The sequence below is a fragment of the Chrysemys picta genome, chromosome 5 (genome assembly GCF_011386835.1).
Source record: "Chrysemys picta bellii isolate R12L10 chromosome 5, ASM1138683v2, whole genome shotgun sequence".
NCBI classification, from domain to species: Eukaryota; Metazoa; Chordata; order Testudines; family Emydidae; genus Chrysemys; species Chrysemys picta.
Genome location: NC_088795.1, coordinates 140,538,228 through 140,565,267, shown reverse-complemented (window position 1 = coordinate 140,565,267; position 27,040 = coordinate 140,538,228). Strand labels below are relative to the sequence as shown.

At 51.9% G+C, this 27,040-nt stretch overlaps 1 protein-coding gene across 13 annotated transcripts in view; it reads left to right on the top strand.

Moving 5' to 3' along the window:
* The window catches only part of DYSF (dysferlin), a 291,329-nt gene that overhangs the window by 45,272 nt on the left and 219,017 nt on the right, over positions 1–27,040 (top strand). For all 13 annotated transcript variants that reach the window (XM_065597358.1, XM_065597356.1, XM_065597357.1 and 10 more), the window contains exon 4: positions 15,275–15,380. In XM_065597358.1, coding sequence (XP_065453430.1) covers positions 15,275–15,380 — 106 coding nt within the window. The remainder of the gene's footprint in view (positions 1–15,274; positions 15,381–27,040) is intronic.

Genomic DNA, 27,040 nt, shown 5'->3' with positions numbered 1-27,040 from the left:
GAGGGTTGTTTAAGAAAAAGCATGTCTACATTGCTCTCTTTATACTTACAGAGCTGGGAAGGGAGACGAAACCACCGATCTCTGACTATGAGGGGGCTAGGATGAGAACTAATAGGCAGATTGTTCAACGTCTGGCATAGACAGCTGGGGCTGGCCACTGTCAGAGACAGGACGCTGGGCTAGTTGGACCTTGGGTCTGAGCCAGTTTGGCTGTTCTGATGTTCCTATAAATGGAATATCTAAGAATAGAAAAAATGATTAAACTAAAAAGAATCCCAAGCTCTTCAAACTGCTGGGCAAGCACAGAACAACGTCAAAGGAAAGAGTGGGCTTAAAATTCATACGCTGGGGTGAGTGGGGACACAGATTTCCTTGTTTGTGTTACAAGTAAACACCTTCTCTCCTAAAACCAAAGGTACCTTAACTGTCCTATTTTGTGTGTCATCATTTACGCTACACTGGCTTTTTGCGTTTTGCTCCGTTTGGAGACTAATGGACTGTTTCTCTACACTTCTGAATGTGTAAACAAAATAGAATCCATTCCAAACGCTAGACGCCTCTGACAAACTGCTTATTTTATGGGATGTGTACTGGACAGACGCCAGCAATTTGCACGGTCCCCACAGCAATATCAACACAGAAACATTTAATAAACCACAGTAACAAAGGCCTCGATTTAATAAAGCCACTTGAGGATGTGTTTAAAGTTCAGCATATGAGAAGTCTCTGCAGGATTGTGGTCAAAATTTCCAGCAGAGTCCCCCTGCTCCCCAATCACTCGCTCTGCTCTCAACTTTATAGGGGTCAAAGAGCAAAGAAGGGTCACACAATGTGATCTGAATGTTAGCAACTTCAGGATGGAATGGAGTGTGATCCAAGAGGCTGTAAAGGAAAACACCTTGCCAGAGCCCCCTCTCTCATACCAATACAGCTCAGGGGGCTTTACTGGCAGTATCTTATTGAGGGGAAAAGGCAGGTAGGTCCCTGATAATTTAAGGCTTTCTAGGTGAAAACTAACATCTATCTGGTCAATTTCACACTAGTGGGTATGTCAGTTTCACCTGGCGGTTCCCTCACTGTAGCAGGGATGCTGCAGTTTGGGTTGCAGAAGCTGCAGGGGAATGTTATTTTCTTTAGAAAAAATAAACTGTTTTCAGGAACACTTAGACGCGGGGGAGGGAGGAGAAATAGTTCTGCTGAGGAGTGAAAGGCTGTTATTATAAAACTGACGCTGACCTGCCTCTGTGTTCCAGGCGGGAGAGGGCACAAATCTGGGGAAGGAAAGCAGGTCAGGCACACGACTCAGCTTTTCAGAGAAAACTTTGTCTACGATAGGCATTCAAACCTTTTGCTTTAAGAGTTTCTTGCAGACAGAGACCCCCTCAGCACCCATCTATCAGCCAGCCCTCTCCTGAAACAGCAGCATACTTGCTGTAGGCTCCAGCCCCTGCAATAACTCTCTCACCCTTCCCGGACCTCTTCTTAAAGGGGCAGCTCCCACTTCTCTCATTATCTAGTTAGGCTTGGCAGAATTGCATTCTTATTTTTTTAAATAATTTGCTGGATAATATCAATAAAAAGAAGAACAGGAGGACTTGTGGCACCTTAGAGACTAACAAATTTATTAGAGCATAAGCTTTCGTGGACTACAGCCCACTTCTTCGGATGCATATAGAATGGAACATATATTGAGGAGATATATATACACACATACACAGAGCATAAACAGGTGGGAGTTGTCTTACCAACTCTGAGAGGCCAATTAATTAAGAGAAAAAAAACTTTTGAAGTGATAATCAAGCTAGCCCAGTACAGACAGTTTGATAATAAGTGTGAGAGTACTTACAAGGGGAGATAGAGTCAATGTTTGTAATGGCTCATAATATCAATGTTTATTTTTAAGAATTTTTTTTCCATTTTTTATCTATTTAAATTTTCACAAGTGTGGGCGTCGGACAATATTTAATGAGTGTAGATGCTGATATTCAAAAAGTTGAAGCTTTGTCACTGTTAAAAAACAAATTGTCAATATCACATGTCAAAATATATAAAGTAAAGTTCCTTAAATCAAACTCTAAGTTCTCAAGCAGCATTTTTCTTACTTTGCTGATCTGTGCACTTGGATTAGTATCGATGGGAATACTTTTTCATCCGTGTGTGTGTGTGTGTGTGCGGTGAAATGGATGCTGACTGGCATTTACTGATATAAATTACATGTAGCTTGAAAAGATTAATTTATCATTAAAAACATATATGCAATATGCATTCAAAATGATTAAATATAAATAATATGAATCAATTTCTAAAACATAGACTCATAGAATATCAGGGTTGGAAGGGACCTCAGGAGGTATCTAGTCCAACCCCCTGCTCAAAGCAGGACCAATCCCCCACTAAATCAACTTAAATCAAGCTATTCCAAGGACCTTGCAAATGCAAGAGGGTGTTGCAGGGTTTTTAGAGAGAGATGAGGGTATAATTGATTTCTGGTGATGATGTTCACATTATGAAGGACTCTGCTCCACTCACAGATCCCAGAGGATGCAGAGTTGATTGTAAACTCAGCCCCTTTGATCAGTGAATGACATAAACCTGCGTCCTGCAGGGCTCTCTTTGTAGAGCAGAGCCAGGCTTTAACCCAGGGGTTCTCAAACATCAGTGCACCGCGACCCCTTTCTGACAACAACAATTAGAATCCGACCCCAGGAGGGGGGACTGAAGCCTGAGCCTGCCCAAGCCCCGCCGCCCCGGGTTGGGACGGGGGGCAAAGCTGAAGTCTGAGCCCCATGGTCCCGGTGGGGAGGCCAGAGCTGCAGCCATAGGTACCCACTGGCAGCTCCCCGCCCCAGCTCACCTCCGCCTCTGCTCTGCCTCCTCCCCTAAGTGCGCTGCTTCTCCCCCTAGCTCCCAGCGCTTGCCGCCGTGAAACAGCTGTTTTGCGGCAGCAAGCGCTGGGAGGGAGGAGGGGGAGGGGGAATGCAGCGCATTCGGGGAAGAGGCGGGGCCGGGATTTGGGGAAGGGGTCCAATGGGGCAGGGAGGGGGCAGAGTTGGGGCGGGGACTTCGGAGAAGGGGCTGGGATGGGGGCGGGGCAGGGGCGGGGCAGAGTTGGGGCGGGGACTTTGGAGAAGGGGCCAAAGGCTTCAGCCCCAGGCAGGGGGCCTGTAACCTATGTCCCGGGTGGTGGGGCTCGGGCTTCAGCCCCAGGTCCCAGCAAGTCTAAGCCAGCCCTGGCGACCCCATTAAAATGGGGTCATGACCCGCTTTGGGGCTCCCGACCCACAGTTTGAGAACCGCTGCTTTAATCCAGCTCAAAGGAAACAGCCCTCAAGCAGGGGGCGGGGAAGGCCGTGCTCTGAGACAGGAAATGCCTTGACATGGCCAGCAGGGCCCAGCTGAATGTCGGGCAGCAGTCTGGCTGCAGGGCACCATAACACAGCACTTCGTCGTCCCTGTGGGCTGGAATCTCGCTAGGGAGGTTAATTCTGGGCCCTGTGGAGGGTGGTTTGAAACGGCTGGAATAGCAGCATTGTTCTTGACTAGGAACTGCTGGGCTTGAGCCGGCCACTTTTCTCAGCCCCCCGCCAGCCCTCTGCTCAAATGATTAGAGCTCTAGCTCAACCACAAGATATGGGCTGGATGCAGGAATTGAAGTGAAATTCTCTGGCCTGTGCCATACAGGAGTGTCACGGTTACAGGGCTAGCTGCATTTCTGTCCCTCTCTGGGAGCAACCCCGCAGGTGTCAAGCCTTGGGCCTCTACCTTTCCTGGGGTGTAATTCTGAAACTCTCCCCTAACTAGAGTGGGCTACAGCCCCTGTGTGTCCGCCATGCTTACGCAGCAGGTGTGGCTGGACTTGGGCACCTGCGGCTCCTTCCTGCGGGAGGCTGTGAGCAGCGGTGACTGCAGAGAGCGGGCAGCCTTCTGACGTGAAAAGCATTGTTTATTCCGCAGCAGGAATAAAGCGTAAAATAAATAAATCTCAAACTGATTTAGTTGGATATTGGTCCTGCTTTGAGCAGGGGGTGGGACTAGATACCTCCTGAGGTCCCTTCCAACCCTGATATTCTATGATTCTATGGTTAGAGAGAAAAAGGATTTTAAAGCAACCATCAGTCTACACACATGGCTAAAGACTTCCCATCCCCCTTGGGAACCTAGGCAGGTGTTGTTTCTTCAGGCACCCCCAGTAGGGTGCTGTGTCTGTCTGGCTCCCCCCAACCTCAGATCCCACCTTCTCTTGAGAGAGGGGCACTTTTTTTTAAACCCACCGCCGGTCTTTTGGTCTGCGGGTTCCCAGGCCTTTTCCTGTCCTCGTGTTGTCTCGTAACAACCCTCAAGAGTTTGCTGAGAGGTGGCTCATTTGAGCCTTTCTTTTCTCTCCTTGCTTGTTTTTTCCTGACAGCCCCTGTTCAAACTAAACCAGCGTATCCATACACTAAGCCAGGGGGTCTCAAACTTTATTTCACCATGACCCCCCTCCTGCCAATAAAGTTACTACACGAGCTCTTGGGGGGGGGTGCGGGATTGGAGCCTGAGCCCCACTACCTGGGGGAGGAGGGGGAGAGGGGGCTGCAGCCCGAGCCCCATTGCCCCAGGTGAGGGTAGAGCTCGGGCTTCAGCCCTGGGTCCCAGCAAGTCTAATGCTGGCCCTGGCGACCCCATTAAAATGGGATCCCGACCCACTTTGGGGACTTGACCCACAGTTTGAGAACCGCTGCACTAAGCACAATAACCAGAGCCACATACCACGTTAATACATTATTACAGAGCAGTTCTGTAACACAGAGGTCAGACATCATAATGGTCCCTTCTGGCCTTGAAATCTATGTATCAATATTCCTTGACTTTCTCTAATGCCTAAGGCCAGAGGATCTGAGTGCAGTTCCCAAACTCCCACAAGGAAGGGGCAGCCTGATCTTTATTCTGCTGAGGAGGGAAACTGAGGCACAGAGTGAGGAAGTGACTTGCCTGAGATCATAAAGTCATCCGCTGCTGAGCCAGAAGCAAAACCCAGTTCTCTGGGCTCCCTGAGAGGGATGTCGCAGGAAGTCTGCCCCAGAGCTGGTGTCCTGCACAAGCAGCCCCCCTCCCAAGGGGTAAGAGCCAGCTGACGTGGATTCAGACATGTTCTTATGCAGCCATTCTCAACTGGGGGTCTGTGGTTCCCTGGAGGTCCATGAGCCGGCTTCAGGGGATCCACCAAGCAGGGCTGGCGTTAGACTGGCCGGGGCCCCGGGCAGAAAGCTGAAGCCCTCAGCGCCCATGGGGCAGGATCCTTCAGCCCCTGGTGCCCTGTAGGGCAGGAGCCCCGAGCTCTGGCGCCGGGGTGCTGGGACTAGGAGATCTGGGGGGGGGGCAGGAGCACCCGCTGGCTTCAAGTGGTTTCCATCATATCCAGGGTTTAGTTTGGTTCAATGGCTTTCAGCACCCCTACTATACACATTGTTCCAACACCCCTGCTTGGCGCCCCGGGGGGCAGAAGCTCTGAGCCCCCACCCACAGCAGGAGACTGAGCAACTGAGCTGGGCCATGGAGTATTGGGGAGGGGGCTCGGAAAGACAGAGGTTGAGACCCCCTGGTCTAATGTACCTTCTGGAATCCTGGCAGGATACAACAAAGAGCGTGTAGTGCCCGGAATAAAGGCAGCTTGGTTTAGCGGAGCGAGCACAGGACTGGGACCCAGGAATGCCTCGTTTCTACTCTCAGCTCTAACTCGACGATCTAGGCCAAGCCACTTAGCTAACCCATGCCTCAGCTTCCCCATCTGTTGTAACACTTGCCAGCCTCAGGGCGGTAATTGTGAGGATTGCTGCATGCTTGTGAAGCTGCTAAATATTGTTAGCTTTAGGTTTTTCCAGAGACCCTTGGCCTGCAGGTCCGTGACTGAGATTGTCGGCTGCTTGGCAGGAGAACGATATAGCAAAGATCAGCAGACTGGGGGGAAGTAAGTCGAGGAAACATAGGACGGAGTTGCTGTGATATTCCGGGGCGGAATCCCGACCAGTGAGGGGCTGTATCAACCCGGGGTGCCTCACGAGGCTTTGCTGTTGTACCTTTCAGTTTGGGTTGCTCAGAATCGGCCTGCCAGCATGCAGGTCACGCTACGGCCACCGCCCTGCTCCAGCAGCTTGTCAGCAGCACACCAGGCACATTCTACACTGCACAACCCCCGCCCGCTGCAGCGAGTCTCAAAGCCCCGGGCTACAGACTTGGGCTCGGGCTACGGCACTGAAAATAGCCCTGTAGACGTTCCCAGTTGGGCTGGAACTTCACCATCCTCGGCAGGTTTCAGAGCCCGAGCAGCGGCATGAGTGGGACCCGCTGGTGTTAGCTAGGGTTACCATATTTTGTGCCTCCAAATGGGGGACACTCCACGGCCCCCGGCCCCGCCCCCAGCCCCGCCCACACCCCCGCCCAACCCCGCCCCCTCCCCAAAGTCTCCGCCCCCTCCCCTGCTTCCCGCGAATATTTGATTCGCGGGAAGCCTGAAGCAGGTAAGGGGTGTGTGGGGGGAGGAGGCGCGGCCCAGGCTGGCCCCCCGGCGTTTCCAGCCTGGGTCGGCTCGGGCCCTGGGGTGCCGGCCCCCGCCGACCACCCCCGGCCCGCCCAGCATTGCCGGCCCCCGGCGGCCCGGCGCACCCCCCGGCTCCCGGCCCCGCGGGCCCGGCTCCTCGGCTCCTGGCCCCGCGGGCCCGGCTCCCCGCCGGCCCGGCTGACCGGCTCCCCGTGGGCCCGGCTCCCCGGCTCCCCGCGGGCCCGGCTCCCCGCCGGCCCGGCTGACCGGCTCCCCGTGGGCCCGGCTCCCCGCCGGCCCGGCTGACCGGCTCCCTGCGGGCCCGGCTCCCCGCCGGCCCGGCTGACCGGCTCCCCGCGGGCCCGGCTCCCCGCCGGCCCGGCTGACCGTCTGACCGGCTCCCCGCGGGCCCAGCTGACCGGATCCCCGGCCCCGCGGGCCCGGCTCTCGGCCCGGCACCGCGCCCCCGGCTCCCCGTCCGGCCCCGCGCCCGGCCCGGCACTGTGACCCTGGCCCGGCACTGCGCCCCTGGTTCCCGGCCCGGCACCATGCCCCCGGCCCCGCACCGCCGGCCCCGGCCGAGCACCACCGAGCCCTCCCAATTTTCCCGGACATACCCGGCTTTTGGGGATTTCCCCCCGGACGGGGATTTGAGCCCCCAAAAGCCGGACATGTCCGGGAAAATCCGGACGTATGGTAACCCTATGTTAGCCCCTTGCACAAGCCCCGTGAGCTCAGGTGTGTAGAGCAGGGCTCTGAGACTTGTTGCTGTGGGTGGTTTTTTTGCAGTGTAGACACATCCTCAGAGGTCCCAGTCAGGACCAAGGCCCTGTTGTATTGGGAGCTGGGCAGGTATCGCTGCCCCAAAGAGCTTGGGCCTAGATCCTCAAAGGTATTTGGGCTCCTAATTTCCATTGATTAAAAAACTACCTTTTGAGGATCTGGGCCTCACGTCCTCGATAGCGAGAAGATGCAGCAGGAGGAGGAGGAGGTCATGTGACAGGGAGGGGATTGCAGTGGTGCGCACATAAATTCAGTGTATCCGATTCTCTCGTAAAGTGGGTGTTTCTCTGATGATTTGCCAAAAGCCGTGAGCGTGGACACTGGAAAACGCCAAGAAAACTCTCTGGCTTGGAGAGTACCATCTAAGCGATTTAGCTGGCCGCAGCCGAGAGATTTGATATTTTCAAAATGGGTCATTGGCCCTGGAACGTTTGCATTTGGAAGGCGAAATCTGTTCCATGCCAACTGTTAGGGATAAGTACTGTGTGCGTTAAGGGCAGCCTGAGCGCTCCTTTTTAATGTAATATTTGCCTGGGGTTGTGAAGGTGTAAAGTCCTGGGTGCGTGCTTCCTAGCAGGGTCTCCAGGGCGTTGGAACTGGTGCTCGCTGGGTGGTTTGTTTTCTTTTTACTTTGTCCTGCACCTAAAAATAAATGTTTCTCTTTGTGGATTTTGTCCTCTGTTTGCCAAAGAAAGGGGGCCTGGGATCTGCTGCTTCTCATTTGCTTCCTACAGCAGGAGCTGGATTCAGGGTAAATCCGAATTAACTCCATCCAGGGCGGTGGAGTTGCTCCGGATTTACAGTGCTGTAACCTCCATCAGAAGGTGACTGTGTCTTCTGTCCCTTAACAGTTGGTTTTATACATACCCCACTTCCCTTGTTTTCGACTGAACGGAGTCTGCGCTATTGCTTCAGCATGTTTACAGCTCAGGACGGCTGTTGGGAACTACCTGCTTCCGGGTCTGGAATGTGTATCTGTGAATCAGGTAGACAAAGCAGCTGGCTGTCTCAGAAGTGGGTAGGTCATGCAAATTCCTTCACTGGGGTATTTGTTTTGACCAGACCCTCCTTTCCTCGGTGGACACACCACATGCTGAGACAAATATATCCCTGGCCATGAATGTAAGTGATCATTGGGAAAGTGAACAGTTCGAGCGTTCCAAGGTAATAACAGGTTTCAGAGTAGCAGCCGTGTCATTATGCAAGGCACTGCATTTAGCCGTATGGAATGGAAATCCATCAACCCCAAGGTAATAAGGAATCCACGCATTCAGCTGCTTTTTACGATACCCTGAGAGTTGAATGACGACAGTGCCATAGATTGTCCTGTGAGATTGGGACGTAGGGTTGATTTTTGGCCTCTGGTTGATGGTGGGAGCGTTGTGGTGGGGGCCTAGGACGATGCACAAAGGCATGTTATTTACTGAAGTCTAACTTGGGCTGTCGCAGCCTGAATCTGCACTGCCCTGGTGGCAGTATTTTAAATTCTCCCTGTTGCTGAGTAAATCCCTCCAAGAAACGTTTGAAATCAACTTCTCTTCGGAAAATAGCAGGGAGATAACACTGTCCAGGTCTACTAGCAGTTGTCCCACCAAGAGTCTTATGGTGCTTTAGAAACATAATGAACAACCCTCCTGGGAGGGAAGTCAGCATCATATTCCCCACTTCACCAATGGGGAAACTGAGGCCCAGAGAGACAGTGATTCCCCAGGTTGCCCAGGAAGTCAGAGCCAGGAATAGAACTTGGATTTCTTGATCTTCAGCATTGTACTTTAACTACTGCTCTGTTCTCCCTCCCTATTTTTACATATTCAAAGATTGACAGATTCCAAGCCCAGAAGGGACCATTGTGATCACCTAGTCTGACCTCCTGTATAACACCGGCCAGAGACCTGCCCCACAATAATCCCTAGAGCCGAACTTTTAGACAAACATCCCATCTTGATTTAAAAATGGTCATTGATGGAGAATCCACCACGCCCCTTGGTAAATTGTTCCAGTTGTCGATCACTTTCCTCGTTGAAAATGCACGCCTTATTTCCAGTCGGAATTTGTCTAGCTTCAACTTCCAGCCATTGGATCGTGTCAGACCTTTCTCTGCTAGACTGAAGAACCCATTGTTAAATATCTGCTCCCCGGGTAGTTATTTATAGACCGTGATCAAATCACCCCTTCACCGTCTCTTTGTGAAGCTAAATAGATTGACTCAAGTAGTGCAGTCTCTATAAGGGATGTTTTCTAATCCTTTAATCATTCTCATGGCTCTTCTCTGAACCCTCTCCAATTTGTCAACATCCTTCTTGAATTGGGGGCACCAGAACTGGACCCACCAGTTGCAAACAGAAATTGTCAGCCTTGTGCTACATCTTGGGAAAAGGAGCGTACACAAACCAAACCGAAAGATGGCAAGAAACCCTCTCAGCTGACAGTAATTCAAGCTGATAATCATACAGTGATGTCTGACGAGAGAATTGCATTTTGGGGTTGCTGTAGAAGCAACCCTCAAGTACGGCTCTTGTGGTTCATGAGGTCATCAGCAGAGCTAGGCAATTAGCTCATTTTTTTTGGGATCACTGGCAGTTCTGAAAAATTGAAAAAACATTTTGGTTCGACCTGAACTGAATCAGAAAAATTCCAGCAAATTGAAAAAGGCCGTGTTGGGTTGGTTAAAACACGTCGTTCGACCCGTAACATTTTGTTTCCTGGCATTTTGAAGGGATTGAATTCACACAGCTGGAAGGGGAGAAGAAGCTAAGTTCTTATAACTTCTAGCCCCGGGGTTCAGGTGCTCCCTCAAGATGTGGGAGATCTAAGTTTGAATCCCCCCCCGGAGGAGGGATTGAACCTACGTCTCCACACTTCTGGTGAGTGCCCAAACCACCAGGTGACGCAGGGGGGGGGGGCATTCTCACTCTGTCCTATTGAAGCGGTTCTACTTTGTATAAATGAATATTCATTGGAACAGGGACTTGGACTTGGGGTTTCCTAGGCACCAGGCATCCTCTCACTCTCTGGCCCAATGACTATTCAAACATTTTATACAAAGTGGATTCGTTTTCTAAGGCAAATGAGCTATACAAGTGCAGGGTGGTTTTCTTTCGGTCAGATCTAAGTGCTGTATCTGCAGGGGGTTCTGTTGAAGGCTCTCTGAGTGTCAAGGGAAAGCGTCACCACTAGTCTGTGACCATGAGAGGCAGGGGCTGAAATTTACCGAGAAGCATGTATTAACGGCATATATTAGAGAAAAGCACAAATGACAGTGGACACGTCATTACGCTAGATTTTCCCCCAGTCGGTTCCTGTAGCCTGTCTGAGTCATCTTATAGCAGCAATGCAGGGAGCCGTGCTGGGGAAGAAAGTTGCTGGTGTTCGGAAATAGATCCTAGCTTGGAGCTTCCATCTGGCTGTTAAATGGCCAGGGGAAAATATTGCAAAGATTAATAAAAATAGATCTTGTTTAAGCTGAGAAGGCCATACCCAGTGAAAGGTGCTGGGGCAATGGAAGGAGGTTGAATGTAACTTACACACGTTGGAATTTGGCCATGATGCCAAGGTTAAAGTGCTATAGGATAGTTAGGAGTACTTGTGGCACCTTAGAGACTAACAAATTTATTAGAGCATAAGCTTTCGTGGACGAAAGCTTATGCTCTAATAAATTTGTTAGTCTCTAAGGTGCCACAAGTACTCCTGTTCTTCTTTTTGCGGATACAGACTAACACGGCTGTTACTCTGAAACATAGGATAGTTAGCAACTGCAAGGGGTCTGAACGTTTGCACACCTCTACCGATAGAACGCTGTCCTCGGGAGCCAAAAAATCTTACCACGTTATAGGTGAAAACGCGTTATATCGACTTGTTTTGATCCGCCGGAGTGCGCAGCCCCGCCCCCCTGGAGCGCTGCTTTACCGCGTTATATCCGAATTTGTGTTATATCGGGTCGCGTTATATCGGGGTAGAGGTGTATTTACATCTTTTTGGAAAGACAGCACTCCCTGCAGCACAGCACCCCCTAGGGCCGACCTGACTGTCTTCAGTACAGCCACGGGGGTTGAGGTCAGTATTGATGCCCAGGGAAGAGCGGGCCTGCTGAATCACTAACACCACTGCTTGCAGCCGCTGGGTTTTCCTTAGCAACATGCCATCCAGGTATCCGTGAAATGTTAGTTGCTTAGGCCTGGCATTTGTAACCAAGCAGCACCACCACGGTTGGTGCCGAGAGGAAGCTGCAGTCCCTGCTCCAGGGGCTTTCTGCCCTGCGGTTCTTGTTTCCCTTAGTGGTGAGGAACCTGTGTCAAAGTGCAGAGTTTGTCACGTAACAGCGGGCGTATCGGGTGTGGGGGTCATCCCTTCCCACCCCTTAGAAATAAAGGGCCAGATCCCCAACGGGGGTGAATAAGCCATCGCTCCAGTGGAGTCAGTGGGCCAGATCTCCAGCTGGTGTGGAGAATTGTCATCCCTCTACTGCAGTCAATGGGACAGATTCCCAGTTGGTGTAAATCCACATTGCTCCATTGTGACCCAAGCCAAGGATCTGGCCCCAACTGTTTAAACACACAGAGAGAAAACACGGTTCCCATCGTGTCCCTAGCGGCCACCCTGCCTCCAGGGGCAGCGGGATTTGTGCAGCAAATGGAGCCGTGGAAAAACAACGGCTCCGTGGTGGGATTTGGCAGGCTATTTGTGTTCAAGCAAACTTAAAAATAGGGGGAAATAATCAACCTCAGGCTGGCTGCTTGAGTGAGCTCCAGGCGCCTTCCCCCTCCCCGCCAGGATGCTAACCCCTTCGAAGAGCGGCTATGTTATAATTTATGTTACAGGCTTGTCTGGGCGCCTCCCTTCCCGGCTTCCCCTCATTGTCTCCCCACGGTGACTGATACCTTTTTTCCAGGAATTCTCATCTCGCTGCTTTAGTTTCGAGGGCAGCATATTTCTTCCCACAGCACGAGTGCGAAGGGAAAGCGGAGAGCTCGGTTAGCCCATCTGGCAGGGCTTTGGGTCAGAGCAGCCGAAGGGGTTACCCAAAGAGAGAGGCGTAAGGGAGGATTTAAATCCAGGAGGGGAGCAAATTCAAGGGGATGCGGATAGATTAAAACCCGGGGGGCGGGATTCCCAACTGGTGTTGCAGGCTAGGTCCAGGTCTGGCTGTTTGTACCTACATAATATTTCTTAGCTTCTCTCTGTCCACACTGCCTGGGCTCCAGTTTAGCCTTCATCATCTCCTGATCTTTGGCAACTGTAATCTGCTCCTCTCTGGCCTCGCCACCAGCCATGGTGCCCCCTCGAGCCCATTCAGAGCCTTCCTGGCTCGTTCCTCCGACCCCATAAACCCTCGTCTTTGCGCCCCCGCCCCGGCTCCCTTGCCTCTGCCTCGAACCCAAGCCCCTTGCCTTTGCCTTCACTTAGCCCACCCTCTCTGTCTGCCCAATTAGCTTCTCGACCCATCGGCTCTGCCGTCTCGCCGCCAGCAATAGCGCCTCCATCGCTCCTTTGTCCACTTCTCCCTTGAGTACCCCTGGCTCTGTTACGCTGCCCCCCCCCCCGTGCATGGGGTAAACTCCCCCTTCAATATTCATGATGTCGCCACCTTGCCCTCGTCCAGATCTCTCCTGTGCTGTGATGCCCTCAGATCACTCATCCATCTGGCACAGGGTAGCCAGAGGGTGACCTGGGACTTCTGCCCTTCTGCTCAATTCTGTTGCCTCATGTCCGCACTTCACCCCTGCTTTGGTCATCAGTCTGGTCCACTCGTTTCCTGCTGTCAGTTCTGTGGGTTGCTGCGGTCTGTCTGGGGGAGGGGCTATTGTTTTTGTGCCTGGTACGATATGGGACCCTGCTCCTTGACGGGGTTTCTGGACATAACCATGATATAAAGAAATACACGTGTTAGCTTGCATGGCTCCATCAATAATGCCAATATACAAAAGTAAAAGTATTCCTAACCCCACGCCTTCAAAAAGCACAAATCAGACCCCAAAGAATCAAAAGCCTGAAAAATAAAAGTCAGATTCTTTTTAGTTGCCTTTTCGTTTTTGAGACGTTAGCAACCACCTGGGCTAGAAACTTGCATTTTTCCCTAATGGAAGCTGAGATCCTCGCATGATCCCATGACTCCAGGAGCTGGGATTTGAGAAAAACACCAACGACCGCGAGATTTGCAATCGGATCGCAAGCAGCACCAGTCTAATACTAAGAATTAGTACAAGATTCACACACTCAATCATTTTCATGGAACTTAAGCCCCCAAGGAACCTGGAAGGGCTGAGTTCAGAGTGTCCAAGTGCAGTGAGGTGGATGTGCTATCAATACTTAGGGCCTGTCTCTATGGCGAGTTAGTACTAGGTGAATTGGGGTGGGAATCTACTGTGCACCAGCCCGCCGGGCTGTAATTTGCCGTACAGACCCGGTTACTGCATGTTAAAGCTCCACTGTGCTCTGTGACGAATTCCCGTTTGAAACAGACAGACCGATACCTGCGCTTTGACCCTAAGCACTAGGGAATCTAGATGTTTAAATCTAAAGCAGTGGTTCTCAACCTGTTTATCATTGCGGGTCACATATGGGGCCCACAATGTGTTACCTGGGCCGCAGGTTGAGAACCACAGCCTCCCCCCAAGCTCCCCCAGCGACCCCTATGCTCAGCGCCCCTAGGATTAGCGTCTCGGGTACAGAACAGACCCCACAGTGTTTTCTGTGGGCCGAGCAAACAGAAATGACGGTAGCACATCTTGTTCGACCTACCCGGTGTGTCAGCTAGGAGACGTCTTGGTGGGAGGCCCATCTCTGGTGTCCTCTTCGGCCCGCTGTGGTCTCTGAGGATGGCACCCACACCGTTCCTCTGGCGTATTCAGTGCAGCACCAAGACAGGAGCTCTGATAGCTCTTTACGTTATTGAGGAAGGTGCTGGTCTTCCTCCACCCCCCCTCTGGCAGCTCGGTCCATGCCGACGATCTAACCACAGGGAGGCGAACATCAGCCTGAGTCTAGCTCCCCTGAGCTGTTGAGGAAACAAGCCAAACCCTACAAGTCATCGTCTTTGCCTGTCCTCCCCCAGCGCATGTGGGTGAAATATACTGAGAGGGTTGTGTTGTTAGCATAGCGTTGAGAGACAGGTATCTAGTGGTCTGAATGCAGGGCTGGGAGCCTGGAGCAAGGAATAGCCATTCATGTTCCACGTTCCCTCACTGTGCCTCAGTTTCCCCATCTATACAATGATCTATCTCACAGGGCTGTTGAGGGGATCTATCTAGCTTAGGTGATGATACAGCCCCTATCACCAATGAACCTTGCAGTCATTAATGTATTTATCCTCACACACCCCTGTGAGGCAGAGCAGTGCTGTCATCCCTATTGACCAGATGGGGAAACTGAGGCACAGAGAGGCTAAATGAGTCCCCCAAGGTGACATAAGTCAGCCATAGGGGAGCAAGGAATTGAACCCAGGTTTTCTGAGCCCTAAACTAGCACCCTAACCATTGGGCCATCTGTCCAGGGGAGGGGAATGAGATAATGCCTCTGACTCTCTTTTGCCCAGAAGTGTTCTAGGCTTACACTGTACCGTACTTTGCACCTATAGACCGCTGCGCCTTTCTGCCCTGCAGAGCTCCTAGGCTTTGGAGGAACAGCGGTGTTTAGGAGGACCACGAGGAGCTCAGCTTTCACCATGGAGAGCTCGTGGTTATCCGGAAGTTTGGGTGTCCCTGAGATCTCTGTATAATATAGATACTGGCTTTGCTGTCTCAGGGGCCGGTCTCCCAGAAGCAGGTGAGAAAGAGGTGATCTTCAGGGCTGTGTCTACAAGGAGTTTCCAAACTGGTCAATCTGGGATATTTCATGTGTATTTTATACCTAATCTTGTTGGCTTCCGTGGGGCGCTATCCAGTTCACTCCAAGCCTGGGACCCCCAGTCTTAACCCCATGCATTCAGTGTCTCTCTTCCTCCTCCATTAACTTTTTGTTCCTCTGATTCTTTTATAGGTTTTTGGGGGAAGCCCGAGTGCCCCTGCAGGACGTCCTGGGCTCTCCCACCCTGACTGCCAGCTTTAACGCCCCCCTGCTGGACACCAAGAGGCAGAGTACTGGGGTAAGTCCCTCTCCAAGTCTGGGGTCTTGGGGGCGGTGACATTTCCTTGTGGGAGCACAGTCGGGCGTGGCCGGAGGGAAGTGATACGATACACACGCTCTCCCCACCCATTGGTAGCTCCAGTGCCTTGGAAAGTCCGTGATGTTGCTGAGCAAGGGAGATCGTGGGGTCGGTCCCGGTGGGGGTGGGAGTTCAGATCCCAATGAAGCATGTGGGCAGCAGAACTGGTGGAGGAGGCAGCCCTTGGGACAAAATGCCTGTCTCAGTAAAACCGGATCAGAGGCTGGGACGGTTCCACCTGCTCCCCTGTTGCCCAGGCAGCCTTGAACGGAAGTCTGAACAGAATGAGACTGCAAGCCTTGGGGTTACGCTAAAGTGGGGGGTTGGGACTCTGGGAGGTGCTGATTGGAGGCACAGGAGAAGCTGGAAGAAACCCTGCGCTAGATGAGGCCGCCTGGCTGTGCATGGACACTCCCAGAACTCCATAGCCAAGGCAGAATTACGGGGCGCCTTCCCCTGACGCTTTCAGTTCTTCTATGGGCAGAGCTATGGAGGGGGCATGCAAAACTCCCCCTGATTTCAGGCACTGGGCCCAAATGCCTAGCAGGACCCCATGGTCAGGATTCTGGGTTTCCTCCCTGACCTGCGATGTGATCCCTGAAGCCCCAGAGTGCAGGTGAACCGCAGACCCCGGATTAGCCAAATCTCCTTGTTCGCTGAACTCCAAAGGGATGGCCTGGTAAATAGGAGGTTCGCAGAGGACTCTGGGGGACCTGGAACTGCAGAGAACCAGTCAAGCTGGCTTCAGTCCTGCAGGGTTTAGCAGCTGGGCAGGAATGGGAGGGTTGCTCTCCCAAGGTAAATCCAGAGGAGAGCCATTGGTGTTGGTGGATTGACACCGGTGTCGCTGAGATAAGCATCTAGCTTCTGATTTACCAAACTCCTGACAAGCCAATCCCCGGCCACCTCGTGCCATCACTGATGCCCATGAGAAACGAATCATAGAATATCAGGGTTGGAAGGGACCTCAGGAGGTGTCTAGTCCAACCCCCTGCTCATGAGTGTAAGACTCTTGTAACCCTTTTGCCAGGTGAACTCGGCAGCAACAAGAGCTGGGTTAACTGTCTAGGCGTTCCTCTTGGCACAATAAAACAGGGCCAGCTCGAGCCCCCACCTGCTAATCTGGGAAAATGTTACATCACCCCCGGGCGCCTCTAAGAGGCAACACTTCCCCTCCTGCAAGCACCGAGTCTGTGTATAACAAAGGAAAACTTTTATTAAAAGGGAACCCAGCATTAGTCTGGGAAACACCACAACCACATTCAAAACCGTGTGATCGTAAGCAAAACACCCCTCCTGGAGCATGCTGGGCGGTGGCCTTCGCCTCAGTTCCTCACCTTACGGTGTGAAAGTCCCACAAAGAAATGTTCCTTTAACAAGCCACTCCGCTCCCTCCACTGCATCCTGCTCACAGTTGCAGCCGTTCACTCTGCATCGTTCATAGAATCATAGAAGATCAGGGTTGGAAGGGACCTCAGGAGGTCGCAAAGTTTCCTCCTCAGGCGATCCTGCCACTCCTCGGACAATGGTGAATCTCCCAAGTCAAACGTTGCAGGGTCTATTGTCGGAACCTCAACTTCACACTGGGGTCTCACGCTGGTGTCAGGTCTGCTATCTTCTGCCCTTGTTTCACAGCAACATCACGGCTTGTTTCATTAGCAATCACTATAACCACCTTTTCCTGGGTTTCAGTGGGGAGGGTTATGACTCCACTGGGGACCTGCACTTCTTCAGCCGGCTGCTCTACCATGGCTAATGTCCTTTTTCTGCCTTTTAGGAAGGTACTCATAATAAGCACGTCTCTCTCCGGCCTGGTGTACACTACATTACGTCGACCTAACTCTATAAGCGTCGACACTAAAATGTCGCTCCCACCGCTGCAACTCGCCCACTGCACCGAATGTATAACTCCACCTGCACGAGAGGCGTAGTGCTTAGGTTGATGTCGTTAGGCCGATGCGGTGTCTGTGTAGACACTGCGTTACTACCATCACCTGTTAGCTGTCAGCCCCACACGGGGCTCACAGGGGGACCCCCACTCCTAGGGGCTGACAGCTCCAGCTGAATACCTAGGCAGAGTTCATGAAAATGGGGTCTGGTTCTGAGAGTCTCTTCCGCACTAGATGTTAGGGGAGAGCTCATTCAGACCCCGCTTACGCACTGGTGTGAAACGACAAGGTGCAGGCTGGGACAAGCTGGGCTCAGGTCTGGCCCGAGCCAGTTCACTGGGACATTCCTGGGTCTGTTTTAAGCCTTTCCACGTGGTTCTGTTCCTGTTTAGATGAGCCCTTTTCTAAAAAAAGCGTTTCCGTTCCCCTCCCAGGGAAGCGTGTTCTGTACGTCGGGAAGGCTGGGCAGGACGAGATGGACTCTTTTTATAGACCTATCCCCAATGCAGCTGCCAAGGGCTGTGACAGCACTGGGACCCGGCCATGCAAGTGCCTTCCCATAAGCTAGACTCTCCCAGGAGGCCGTGCTGGCTCACCCATCCGACAACCAGCAAAGCTTCATCCTCTTTTGTCACGCCTTTCACCTCCTCTTCCTCACCTTTGGTCTAGCCACTGCCCAGCTAGTAAATCCTACTGCTGTTACCGACAGGGCTGGGAATGGAACTTGGATTCAGTTCCTGATGGGGTTGGGTCAGGTCGGACCCCACCGTGTGGGTCAGATTCCAATCCCGTTTTCTGGTTTCAATACAGATTAGAAGAGATGTCAGTGCGAGGCTGCGGGGTCCTTCCCTGGTGTGGGGGAACTCAGGACAATTTCTCTTAGGAGTCCCACATTGTTGATCCTGAGCCCTACCCCTGATCCAGCCAGGAACCCAAACTTGGGGGCAGGGATAGCTCAGTGGTTTGAGCATTGGCCTGCTAAACCCAGGGTTGTGAGTTCAATCCTTAAGGGGGCCACTTAGGGATCTGGGGGAAAATTAGTACTTGGTCCTGCTAGTGAAGGCAGGGGGCTGGACTCAATGACCTTTCAGGGTCCCTTCCAGTTCTATGAGATGGGTATATCTCTATTTATTTAGGTCCAGTCCAGATCCGACCATCACCTCTACAGACTATTTTTACCAGGAACCTTGTAGCACAAGGCCAGAAGGTCACCTTGTTTTATTTCAGCTCTGTTAAGTGACAATCCCACTAGTTCTCCAGTCCTCCACTGAATCTCCAAGGGACAGAGGAGGTGAATTTCAACCTAGGTTCCCTGGAAGCTGCGTGGCTGCGCCGCAGCCTATTTAGCACCACGCAGGTGCTCAGGGAACCCACCTGGGGACCTGACACGGCCAGGGGAGGGGCACCCCTCCCCTGGCCCGAACCTAGCCCAGCCCCCAACCTGCCACGGCTGAGGTGCCCCTCCCCCAGCCCCAACTCTGCTGCAGCTTAGACCTGCGGTGGCCGGGGCGCCCGGACCTGCTGTGGCGGCCTGTCCTGGATCCATGCATGGCCAGGGCGGCGTGGCCCAGCCTGGACCCAGGTACAGCCGAGGTGGCCCTCCCCCAGCCCGGACCCAGCCTTGGACCGGACCTGCTGGGGCTGGGGGAGGGGTGCCTATCCTGCAGCCACGGAGCTGCTGTGGGGAGTCCTCTCTCCCTGCCGTAGTCCCGGAGCACCCTCCTGCACCCCAAACTCCTCATCCGCAGTCCCACCCCGGAGCCCGCACCCCCAGCCAGAGCCCTCACCCCCTGCACCCCAACCCTCGGCCCCAGCCCTGAGCCCCCCTCCCACACTCCGAACCCCTCGGCCCCACCCCCACCACATGAATTTTGTTATATGCACCAATATGGAGGTGTTGTGCCACACACCACCTCCATGTTGTGCACATAACAAAATTCATTCCTCACATGGGTGGGAAAAATGCGAGGGAACACTGGTTTCAACCCTTCTTTAGCCATCGTAAGGAAGCCCATTTTCCTCCTCCCCTCCTAGTCATCCGTTCACACGGAAGCTATTGCATTAGCATCAAACAGAGAAGTACATCGTGCACCTCCCCCCCGGGATTTGTGAAAATCTCTCTCCTAGGGCACTTTGATGGCAAGAATTTAACTTCTTCTTACAGCAGTTCCCGCGCAGTCTGATTGTTCCTCTTTTGCTCGGCTACTGGCTTCCTTCCATTCCCAACCGGTGCTTGTCTCACCTCCTGTTTGGGGAACTCGGTTCACAGATGACCCGTAAATAGTGAAGTGTTCCTATAAACAGCAGTTCTCAGTCTAGAAGCGTTCTCCTCTCCCCTCCGTAGCCCCAGAAGTCCTGGCAGCAGATACCCCAGGATGACAAATTGCATCTGGCCTCCCTAGTTTTGGAAGGATGTTGGTTTGGGTGCTCTAATTCTACCCCAGCTGGAGGAGAGTCCTGGCCGGGGGGACACTCGAGTCAGTCCATTTCTCTTCCTAAATGCATTGTGCATTGGTCAGACGATCAGCGAATGCTTTGAATGAGCTTCCTTCCTTCCTGCTAGCTGCTGCTCAGTTCTTCAGACATGGAGCCCAGCAGCACCGTTGCCTGTGGAGCTGCCAACGTGCCCAGTGGGAGACCTGCTAAAACAGGGCTAGCGAGTTCTGCAGTGCTTAGGCCACAATGGGAGTGGCCAGGGTAGAGGTAGAACAATAATGCCTATGTGTTCATCACTGGATCTCAAAGCGCTTCACAGTCTTTAACATATTGAGCCCCACAACGTCCCTGCATTATTATCCCCATTTTACAGATGGAAAACTGAGACTCAGGTCACACAGGAAGAGCAGGAGTCTTCCATGGGCTAAGCCCCACACTGCAAGAAGGATGTGGTCAAATTGGAGAGAGTCCAGCGGAGGGCAACAAAAATGATTGGGGGGCTGGAGCACAGGACTTACGAGGAGAGGCTGAGGGAACTGGGATTGTTTAGTTTGCAGAAGAGAAGAGTGAGGGGGAATTTGATAGCTGCTTTCAACTACCTGAAGGGGGGTTCCAAAGAGGATGGAGCTCGGCTGTTCTCAGTGGTGGTGGATGACAGAACAAGGAGAAATGGTCTCAAGTTGCAGTGGGGGAGGTTTAGATTGGATATTAGGAAAAACCTTTTCACTAGGAGGGTGGTGAAGCACTGGAATGGGTTACCTAGGGAGGTGGTGGAATCTCCTTCCTTAGAGGTTTTTAAGGTCAGGCTTGACAAAGTCCTGGCTGGGATGATTTAGTTGGGGTTGGTCCTGCTTTGAGCAGGGGGTTGGACTAGATGACCTCCTGAGGTCTCTTCCAACCCTGATCTTCTATGATTCAATGCCCTAATCACTGGACCATCCTTCCCCTGAACAGGGAGGTCTTTAATAAAAAGATCTGAGGGGAGAGAAGACAGGGCTCTTGCAGTGTGATTAGTTTTCGATTGTGTAGGGCTTTAAGTGGAGTCGGTGCCAATTAGCTAGCAGTCCTGTTTCCTGAAAGGCATGTCTTAGCCACAGTGCGTCATGGGCCCCGTGTCTTTAGGAAATGTAACATCTGCGGGCAAGGTTTGGAAGACCAGAAGGGGCCACTGTGACCATCTCATCTGACCTCCTGTGGGACACAGGCCAGAGAACCTCAACCAGCCAATCCTGGATGACGCTCATCATTTGTGGTTGATCTAGAGCATGTGTTTGAGACAGAGACAGCGACAGCCAATCTTGCTGTAAAGACCCCAGTGATGGAGAAGCTAGAGATACAGAAGCGCTAACAGGGCATTGAGAGGAAGGATGGTCTGGGGTTAAGCCATGGGTGGGGGACTCAGGAGATGTGGATTCAATGCCTGGCTCTGTCCCAAACTCCTTGTGACAGACAGTCACTTAATTTCTCTGTGGCTGAGTGTCCTATTTCTCACCCTCTGTCCGATCTATTCAGGTGGCAGGACTGTCAGCCCTTCTGGTTTTGTGCAGTGGTCAGGCAGGAAGTATTCTGCTCTTTGTGGGATTGAGAGCAGGAAGCTGGATTGCAGTGGTGCTGGTTCTGTTTTCCTCTGTGGTAGTGTGTGACCTGAATGAGTCAGTGGGATGCTGAGCTGATGACGGTGGGCTGGGACTGAAGGAAGCCTTCATGGAAAGACACTGATGCTTAAAATAATTGTGGGGGGAGGGAGACTAGAAGCTAATGCTGGCTGCCTCTCTGATCCCGGTTTAGTTTTATGGCCGGTGGCATGAGCTTGCCAGCAGCAATACAATCACTCCCAATGTGGTGTATCTTTTCCAAATGGCTCCCAGGGCTCATTGCAACCAGCAACCCAGGTGACTCTTTTGTAGCACGTGGGTTATTGTGAATGTTTATGGGTTCCTCCTTACGGAATTTGTCTGTTAGTCTACTGGGGTCCATCTACACCTCTAACTTCTCAAAGGGGCAGCTGTGGGCTAGCAAGTTGAGAAGAGGAATTGTAGGAAATTGAAAAGGGAAGCCAAGGGACACAAGGAGACCTCCATGGGGCCAGCAGAGTTAAGGACAATAAGAAGGTGTTTAAAAAAATATTGGGAACAAAAAGAATCCTGACAATGGTATTGGTCCATTCCTGATGGAAATGAGTTATCAATAATAATGCTGAGAAGGCAGAAGTATTCAATAAATATTTCTTTTCTGTGTTTGGGAAAAAAACAGATGATATAGTCTAATCCTGTGGGGATGATAACACTCCTTATATTCCACTGTATCTCTGGAGTATGTTAAACAGAAACGATTGAAGTTAGGCATCTTTAAATGAGCGGGTCCAGATAACTTGGATCCAAGAGTGTTAAAAGAGCTGGCTGAAGAGCTTGCTGGACCCAGGGCCGGCTCTAAATTTTTTGCTGCCCCAAGCAGCAAAAAAAGCGCTGCCCCGCCAAGCCCCCCCCGCCGAGCGCCACGCCGCCGGAACCCCCCCCCGAGCGCCGCGGCCCCCGCCGCCCCCCTGCCGAGCGCCGCGCTGCTGGAGCCCCCCCCCGCTGAGCGCCGTGCCACCGGAACCCCCCCAAGCTCCGCCCCCCTGCCGAGTGCTGCGCCGCTGGGAACCCCCCCCCCGAGCGCCGCGCCCCACGCCGCCCCCCCTCCGAGCGCTGCGCCCCGCGCTGCCCCCTGCCACGCACTGCGCCGCCGGAGCGCCCCCCCACCCTCGCGGAATGCCGCGCCGCACTGCCCCCCGCCACCCCAAGATTGGCCGCCCCTTACCAGGTGCCGCCCCAAGCATGTGCTTGGTTGCCTGGTGCCTGGAGCCGGCCCTGGCTGGACCATTAATGTTGATTTTCAATAAATGTTGGAGCTCTGGTGAAATTCCAGAAGACTGGAGGAAAGATAATTTTGTGCCATTTTTTTGAAAGGGTAAATGGGAGGACTGGGTAATTAGAGGCCTGTCCGCCTGACATCGATCCCGGACAAGATAATGGAGTGGCTGATGTTGGTTGCGATTAATAAAGAACTAAAGGAGGGTGATATAATTAATGCCAATCAACATGGGTTTATGGAAAATGGATCCGGTCAAACTCACTTGATACCCTTTTTGGATGAGATGACAAGTTTTGGTTGATAAAAGTAATAGTGTGGACATAATAGACTTAGACTTCGGTAAGGCATTTGACTTGGTACCGCAGGACATTTCGATTAAAGTACTAGAATGAGATCAAATGAACATGGCACACATGAAATGGATTAAGAACTGGCTAATTGATAGGTCCAAAATGTAACGGCAAATGAGCGGGCGTGTTTCCAGTGAGGTCGTCATCGCGTGGGACCGTTTCTACTGGGGGCGGTTGTTGGCCTTATGCTATAAAATGTTTACGTTAAATGGTTCTATGATTAAACGTTTAGAATATTGTTATCAATGACTTGGAAGAAAACATAACGTCATCACTGATCAAGTATCAGAGGGGTAGCCGTGTTAGTCTGAATCTGTAAAAAGCAACAGAGGGTCCTGTGGCACCTTTAAGACTAACAGAAGTATTGGGAGCATAAGCTTTCGTGGGTAAGAACCTCACTTCTGCTCCCAATACTTCTGTTAGTCTTAAAGGTGCCACAGGACCCTCTGTTGCTCATCACTGATCAAGTTTGCAGATGACACAAAAAATGGGGGAGTGGTAAATAATGAAGAGGACCGGTCACTAGTTCATGGGATCTGGATCACTTGGTAAACTGGGCGCAAGCAAACAATATGGGTTTTAATGTAAATGTCTACATCTGGGAACAAAGGATGTAGGCCTCACTTACAGGACTGGGGGCTCTATCCTGGGAAGCAGGAACTCTGAAAAAGATTTGGGTTGTGGTGGATACTCAGCTGAACAAGAGCGCCCAGTGTGATGTCTTTTGTGCTTGTACAGCGCCTAGCACAAGGGGACAAATAATAAAAAATCATTAGAGCTGTGGCTGGACAACAGCCCTGAAAATCAGGCCTAAGTGTCTCAGGTTGGGCAACTAAAAACGAAGGCACCCAAAATGAGAGGCAACATTGCAAACCCAAGTAATAAAAAATCATGACATTATCTTAGATCTCATGAGATTTTTCAACACTGGGTTAGCTGCCGTTGTTCTCAAGCTATTCCACACCAGGGCCCCCTTTCACCTAGAAATTCTCCTCCCATCTAGCCTATACCCCCATCACTTACCCGGGGCAGAAGAGAGCGAGGAGAGCCGGCTGGTTAATGGATTTCCTGTCCCACGACATTTTTCGAGATACTGAAAACATTTCCCGCCCGAATTGGTGTGAAAAGTTGAAATCCCGAAAACCTTGGCAAACTAAAAATAAAAAATTAAATGAGAACAACAATAATAAAAAAAATCGGTTTGAATCAATCACAATGTTTTATTTCAATATTGGCCATTTCCTTTTTTTTTTTTTGGCCATAACTAGCTTAAATGTCAAAGCAAAAAGACTTTTTAAACCCAAACCCGCCGTTTTTCATTTTCAAAATCTTGAAACATTTTGACACATTCCCAGTATTTTCCACAATGTTTCTGAGTAGGAAGAAACTCATCGGAACGGCCCGTTCCCACAAGCCGTTTTGGATTTGCTGGAGCTGCGTCTTCTGCTGAAAAGAGCTTTTTGTCACCGATTTCCTAAGCAGCTGTAGTTGTGAGTCCTGACAGCTCTTTGTGACCCCTAAGAGGGGGAAGGGTCCCGAATCCCAGCTTGAAAACCCTTGGGCTGCCACCCCTGGGGCTATAGAATAGGGTGTAGGAGACGCCCCAGCGGCTGACGCACAATCTGGCTCCGAGCGTTAGCTTTGGTGTCACTGGTTTTCAAGACTGGCAAAAGGGCACTGGCGGGGGGGCCCTCGGGAAGTTCTGCAATCAACCCGTCATTCACCTGAACTGATCTCAGTGGGAGATAAAATACTGCGCAGTGGGAGGAGGACAGCAGAGGCTGGACGGGCAGGGTTGGTGAACAATTCCAGGGCTGCCCAGAGGATTCAGGGCACTTTGGCGGCGGGTCCCAGGACGGAAGGACCCCCCGCTGCCGAATTGCCGGCGAAGACAGGGAGCAGAAGAAGCTCCGGGGGCCCGGGCCCTGCGAGAGTTTTCTGGGGCCCCCAGAGCCAGTGAAGGACCCCGCTCCACGGGCCCCGAAAAACTCTCATGGGGGCCCTTGCGGGGCCCGGGTCAAATTGCCCCACTTGTCCCCCCCTCTGGGCGGCCCTGGACAATTCAGTAGACGGATTAAACATCCGGGCATGGAATGGGTGCGGTGTGCGTGCACCTGTTTGTGATTCCTGTCCCCTTTCCACATCGCCACTGTGTAATTGCTCTAGAAAAAATCATCACTGGATCTCTGATGTGGGCCCTTTTAGATGATGCCCTGAACCTGTCGACCTATGGCTAAGCCTTTGGGTGGGCAAGGTCAGCATTGCTTGGGCATGCAAAAGCGCTCACTCCTCCAATCTCTACCCATCTGCCAGGCAGGACCGGCTCCAGGCACCAGCGAAGGAAGCAGGTGCCTGGAGCAGCCAATAGAAAGGGGCGGCACTCGTCCAGTATCGGGGCGGCATGTCCGGGTCTCTGGCGGTGGGTCCTTCGCTCCCCTTCTTCTTCGGCGGCAGCTCAATCGGGTTTTCCTTTTTTTGCCGCTTGGGGCAGGTATTCGGCGGCAATTTGGCGGACGGTCCCTCACTCTGCCTGGGAGCGAAGGACCTCCCGCCGAATTGCCGCCGCAGATCGCGATCGCGGCTTTTTTTTGTTTTGTTTTGGCTGCTTGGGGCGGCCCAAACCCTGGAGCCGGCCCTGAGAGGATAGCCCTTGTGGTTGCAGAGAAAAGACTGAAAGCAGGCCCTGCTAAAGGTTCAAAGACCCACAGGCAAATACAAAGATGATTTTTTATGAAAATCTCATGGTTTTTAAACCAGTCTCATGCTTTTTGGGACCTGACCTGAACATTTGGGGTTGGCACTTCTGAATGGTGCTGTATAATAACTTTCACAGCCGGTGTAAGTGGGTGAAAAAATGGGTAAAGGTGGTAAAGCAGTTCAGTTGTGCCAATTCGGCATGTTGTGGGTGCACAGAACAATTGTCACTTGCCTGCTGAGATGGCAGGAGGAGCAGCAGCGGGAAAACCAGCGTCGGGGAGAGAAGGTAGTTTGTAAATTCCTAGAGTTTAAGGCCAGAAGGGACCATTAGATCATGTGCTTTGACGTCCTGTCTGGCACAGGCCAGAGAGTGTCACCCAGTGACCCCTGCATTGAGCCCAGTCACTTGTGTTGGGCTAAAGCATAAAATCAATCCCTTTCCTTACTTTGCACCATCCTGTTTTTCCATCTACTCTTTCTCCCCAGCATGGCACTTCCAGCATCACTGCACTTTCCAGTCCTGGAGCTCGTTAAATCTTTTCAAATGTTAAAATTTCAACCACATTTCAAAAGTTGAAAACATTGAGGGAAAAAACGGGTGGAATTTTTGGTGACATTTTCCCCCTATAGCCGGCCAACATTTTTCAAATTAAAATAAAAATCACATTTGTCTCTTCTTTTTGAGCAGCTCTGCCACGCTGGGCCATCGGCCCAGAATGAAGCAGAAAGACGAGTGCCATCTATTGAATGACGGATACCTTTGCCCTGGGGCTCCCGGTTCTTTTCCATGGAAGTCCCTAGCCTTGCTCACCTTGTTATATCTGATAAGATCCCAGTTGAAGAAAATGTGTCAACAGCCGAGGATTTACAGTAGAAAGTTCCTGTTTCCCGGGTGCAGTTTGTTAGTGCGTTTGCAGATGGACAGTAGAGAGGATGTGACTCTCTTTTTGGCTGATAAGGTTTCATCTTGGGGGCGAATTGTTACTGGCATAAAATCCTCCATCTAGCATACACCAGATTTTAGGGTGTTGCAATCTGCTATTCGTACAGATGGGGCAACCACCTTCCCCCCTCCCCCCGATGGATTCCATTTCCAGGAGAAGCAGGGATGCAGCTGTCTGGGTATCTATTTGATCTGCCTTGAAGGCACGGACAGTGCATTGCGATTTGCACGTAAAACAGGGATTCAGGCTTGTTTTAATTGTGAAAAACAGAACGACTCCTCCCCACACTTGCCCCACTGGCTCTCCAAGTGCAGATTCAATGTTCTGTCAGGTTGCAAGTCAATCTAGGCATTGGTTTGAGTTGCTGAGGTATGTGCTTAGATTGTTAGCTCTTTGGGGCTTTTTGTTCTGTGTTTGTACAGCGCCTTGCA